Source organism: Montipora capricornis, chromosome 2 (genome assembly GCF_036669925.1).
Source record: "Montipora capricornis isolate CH-2021 chromosome 2, ASM3666992v2, whole genome shotgun sequence".
In the NCBI taxonomy this organism is placed as follows: domain Eukaryota; kingdom Metazoa; phylum Cnidaria; class Anthozoa; order Scleractinia; family Acroporidae; genus Montipora; species Montipora capricornis.
This window is the reverse complement of record NC_090884.1, coordinates 23,188,035-23,193,034: the sequence shown is the minus strand read 5'-3', so window position 1 is coordinate 23,193,034 and position 5,000 is coordinate 23,188,035. Positions and strand designations below refer to the sequence as shown.

At 39.3% G+C, this 5,000-nt stretch overlaps 1 protein-coding gene across 2 annotated transcripts in view; it reads right to left on the bottom strand.

Annotated features, from left to right (window-relative positions):
- Positions 1-5,000, bottom strand: part of LOC138039132 (laminin subunit gamma-1-like) — a 77,405-nt gene that overhangs the window by 8,486 nt on the left and 63,919 nt on the right. For both annotated transcript variants that reach the window (XM_068885315.1, XM_068885316.1), the window contains 3 exons: positions 4,604-4,761; positions 569-735; positions 135-239 (listed from right to left, as the gene is read on the bottom strand). In XM_068885315.1, coding sequence (XP_068741416.1) covers positions 135-239; positions 569-735; positions 4,604-4,761 — 430 coding nt within the window. The remainder of the gene's footprint in view (positions 1-134; positions 240-568; positions 736-4,603; positions 4,762-5,000) is intronic.

The following is a 5,000-nucleotide window of genomic DNA, read 5'->3' as shown; positions in this document are numbered from 1 at the left end:
GTCATAACCAAAATTTTCTCGCATTGATAGATTTTCCAAAATTTTTTACCCATGCGCTAATATTATTTTCTCTCCGTACTTTTTCAATGTAGCGTTAGAATTACATTGCTCTGCTGTTTTCGTTCAGCTCTCACCTGAGTCGTCCACAGCTTGTCCCATGATCAAAAATATTATCCCGTTACGTGACGAGGTACGGAACGTCAACTGGACGCTGAAGTTTGCGGCTAACGTTAAGTTATCTGGAAATGGATTAACAACACAAAAGTGCACAAAAACTCTTGTCTAAGTACTGCCTTTAATTGCTTGCATGAGCAACTTGCATATATTCTACATTTGACGCAAATCGGCGAAATTGGGCTCAGAGCTGGCATACATTTCAACCGGTAACATAAACCATGCAACAAATAAACACTTACGTTTGTATATTTTATTACTCCAGCGCAAGTATCGATCATGGTTTTATTTCTAGATGGTGTTGTATCGCATTACTCAGTTTCATACTACACGGTATGTTGGTTAGCCCGGGTTGGCCATATTGTTAGATTCTCTTAAAATGAAAACGTCTTACCAAATCTTGCCCAGGAAGAACCGTTGAAACCAAGGCCTGACTGAACTTCGGTGTAGCACGATCGTCTGATTTTTTCGGGTCCCACCAAGTCAGCTTTGGTTAAATCAAACATCCATTTGTTATTCTCTTCTGTGAAATCAGAGATACAGCCAGCAAAACCAAGATGCCTGCCGAACAAAAGTGACGCAGAGTGACTGAAGTTTGCATTCACTCGTTACCGCCATCAAGAACAGAGTTCGTGAAAAGATTTGACGCACTTCACATTACCTTCCAATACTTAATTCTGTTAAAAGACCCAAATATTAGTATACACAGAATAAGTTGGTGCTAATAAATTCAGAGAGAGAAACGACGCCGACTTTTGTGTATTTAGTGTATGGCAAGCTCCTTGAGCGGGCAAAGACGAAGCGAATTCTGTCCTCTGATTGCCTATCCTATCAGGACTTTTCGTTCTATTTCCACGCAAGAAAACAACAATTTGGCCATTTAATAAATCCCTTTAGTGACCATGCTTCTCCGGCTAGGTTGCTGGGTTTTGCGGGTTAATAGACCGACACGAAAAAAGCAAAGGACTGGTCCAATATCCAACCATCTTAACCAAACGCTTGGTCAATAAAGGACACATATAGAGACACAGCAAAACGGCAAATATAGTATTGGACTGAAATTTGCGTATGGCCAAAACTGGAAGAAACTCGTTTGATATTGCTCATAATCTCCAAATTTCGAGCAACTACTCAGAGGAACAAGAGAAGTTAGAATAAGAAACTTTTTACTCTTAAACGACAAGAAGCAGCCTGCCGTTCACGTAAAAACGCCATGCTAAATCAGTCTATATGATAATATATAACTTGATTTATTATTTCCGCAATTACGCCATTTTACCATGTTTGGTCAAGAGAACGCGCAAGATAAGAGATGGCAATACACTGAGTGTCCCGGTTTCACTGGTTTAGAACCGAGCAAATACGAAGGGAACGGGAGTTTTTCGATATAAAAGAAATTATTTTCAACACGATGCAAAGCCCGAGAATTTATCTTCTCATCGCTTGTCACTCGTCATTTCGTTTATCCAATCAAATAAAGGACATTCGACGTTTTCGTCATTCGACGCACACGTCTTATTATGCAATCGACACCATTCTCAGGCAGGAAGAAGCCAAAATAATGGAAGATGGCGTAATAGTGGAATAATAATTCCCTTTTTGCGCGGGTTAACATAATACGCGCAGAGATTTTGCTTGTTTCTCGTATTTTGTGTTAAACCATTCAGTAAGGCGTATTTCTACGCGGTAGACTCATCATACAATGGCAAAAAATATACATATATACAAATTAAAATAAAAATACAATAAATAAAAGTGTGTTTTAATAATATACTTTTATTTTATTTAAGTTTTACTACTTAAAAGTATTAAAAATTACTGAAATCTGCTTCTCAAGAGTGCCGCGAAGGACGATTTTGACTGATGTGGCTCGGTCATTAAAAGGGTTCGCAGCCATGCAGTCCGGAAAGCTCTGTAATGACCCAGTCACTTTACTCGGCAAGCTTTTGCCATTTACCACTTTTAAATGTATACCACGAGTTACTGGCAAAAGTTCGATAAGTTTGACGTTGTTGTACAATCCTATTCTCTCCCCAGTTAGATAATATATAACACTTACTACTGAGATTCGTTTTCTCGGTCCGTACTGTAAGTTTCGGACCAAGTAACTTGTTTCCTCGTTGATTTATAAATTGACGGGAAAAAATTGAAGATCCGTAACTTACAGTACGGACCAAGAAAACGACGTTAGTAAGATATTCATTATATCTCTGAGGTAATAAGGCGGGCGGGAAAGGAGACTACTTGAAGTAAGACGGAACGTTTAACTGGGGTGCAGGGATGGCGCAGTGGTGAAGCACTCGACTCCCACCAATGTGGCCCGGGTTCGATTCCCAGACTCGATGTCATATGTGGGTTGAGTTTGTTGGTTCTCTACTCTGCACCGAGAGGTTTTCCCGGGTACTCCGGTTTACCCTCTCCTCAAAAACCAACATTTGACTCAATTTGTGTTAATTGTTAATTTCAAGTTACAGTGTCCCCGATTAGTGCTTCAGCGCTAGAACGACTAGACACTTAAATAAAGATCCTTTTTTTTTCCTTGCCATAGATGATTGCCATGCTTAAGAGTCGGAAAAACGAGTAAATCTTATTACTGGGTTGCCTATGGGCAAACCCAGTCGAGGTCTGCGTTTAGTTTGTTTGTTTTATTTTTTTTATTTTTTTGTTTTATTATTTTTTTTCCGTGTCGGTAAAAGTCTTGCCTGTCACTCCCCTGGTAAGTGGTGTCTTTGTGTATAGAGCCTTCTGCGCGTATTTTCTTAGGATCGAGAGGGTAGTGGAACTGCGTAGATTTCTCTGGTGGACACAGTAGAATCATTAACTTAGCCTGCAATGGCGTCGAAAGTCATGCAACGCGAATGGCGTTTTAGTGGATCCTTAAACAAAATATACCCTTATGGAGCTCAATAATGGAAAGTCAGTTGGATAAACTAGGCATGAATCTCGAAAGCGACGAGTACTGGACTTCGACAACAATCTATCGCCCGTCGAGAGGAAATCAAAGTGAGCTGTATTTACCTGAAGTACATGGTAATTTGACACAATTGAGTTTCTTGTCTTCACGCACGCAATGAAATAGGAAGAGATTTTCGCCTCTAAGAGCAAATATGTTGTTTGTTTCAATAAAATTTTCGCTGGAAAAGGATTCTGTGGTATTTTCTGCCTTTGTGAATTATAATATCATGTTGTGTATTGAATTTTCGAGCTTAAGGTTGAAATGTGATATGGGAGAAGTTTTTTAGTATTGCTCTGTAAGCAGGAAGGGTTCACAGGCCTGTTGGAAGCGTGCTTGAGTTTCAACAAAATGAGCCCCAAAATCAGTGAAAACTTGTGACGCACATGAATAATAAAGTAGTTGCTATTGCCAAAATGATGGAATTACCTGTTGATAATAACGTCGTACGCGTCTTGGAGAGTAAATTTTGACTTTGTATAAACAAGAGTTGGGCGATTGTGATCTTTGTTTTGACTTCGCTCATTTCATTGTCAAACTTTACAACACTTGACAGAAAAAGAAACTTACAAAAAACCGGTATCTTGCCATCATTTGACACAGATGCTTCACTGTTTGGCGAGTAAACATGCCGCGGTAACTTAATCACGGCCGCCCGCTGAATTCCGGCCATGTCACTTTCGATTTTGCAATTTACTTGAACGTAGCAAAAATCTCCCAAAATGTTTATCGCTGATCGTAACTTTTTATGTTTGATATTCACGGTTCAAAATTCATGTTGTTTTCATGTCGTAAATATTTCATTCTCGATCGACCGTCCCGGAAACTTCCTTCTGCTCTTTCTAAAAACTGTGTATCAATAGTTATTTGCTTTTTCATCAATATTTGTTTTGTATAAAGCAAGCTAACAAAATCTGTACCTTGCTGAGTTCGCATTTGTTAGCGTTAATAGTATTTTCGGTCAGATGCTTCTGTTTTTTATGAAGGGTTTATTGTTTTGGTCTCCCATCCTAACACTAACCCCGCTCAACAGGGCTTGACTTCAGTGAACTTTAGTATTACAAAGCTGTCAGATGCTCAGAGGGCACACTTGTGGTGCAGAGAAGTTGTGAGGGAACTTGAAAATTATCAACATGTCAGCCCAGAAGCCAATGTTTCTCGCTTCTCTTTTATTTGTTATTCTTCAGAGACTGGAATGCTGTATTTCAATACCACACAATTCAGTGCCTTGTAATATTCTGTAGCACGTACCACAGGCAACCCAGTGTATGCTTCACGGAAGCATCTCGTTTGTTCGTTAAAATAGTTGTTTGCAAACAGTTTCAGACAAGAAAAATTTGCTAGAAAATGTTGCATCAAAATTTCAAATATAGCGGGCCGTACTGTAGATACAGCCCGTTGAATTAGCCAGTCGTAGCGCGCGTACTATATGAGGGATAAATAAATAGACTTCTCAAGGTTAAGTTTACACTCTACCTGTTGGTGAGATGAGTGGCCACCACATGTTTGGGTATACCACCAATGTACAGTTTGCGCAGATGCATAAGCTTACTTGGCGGGTTATGTCTGTTGTTGCTGTATTCTCTTGTGTTCACCAGCATGGCACCAAAATGGAGAAATCGAAGAATATAGACCTAATACAAATGAAAAAAACCTCGTTAAGAACATGAGTGTGGTTTTTGGTCATACAAATGTACGATAATGTTTGTTAACCCGCACTGGTAATATTTCACACCTTTTGCAAAAATTCATAAAACTGGAAACAAAGTGGTACACTACTTTGTACCATGACTATCTGAAAGGAACCCTGTCTTCCCAACAAAACACATGATTCATAATTGCAGTGTACAAATTGTGAGAGCAACCTCTGATG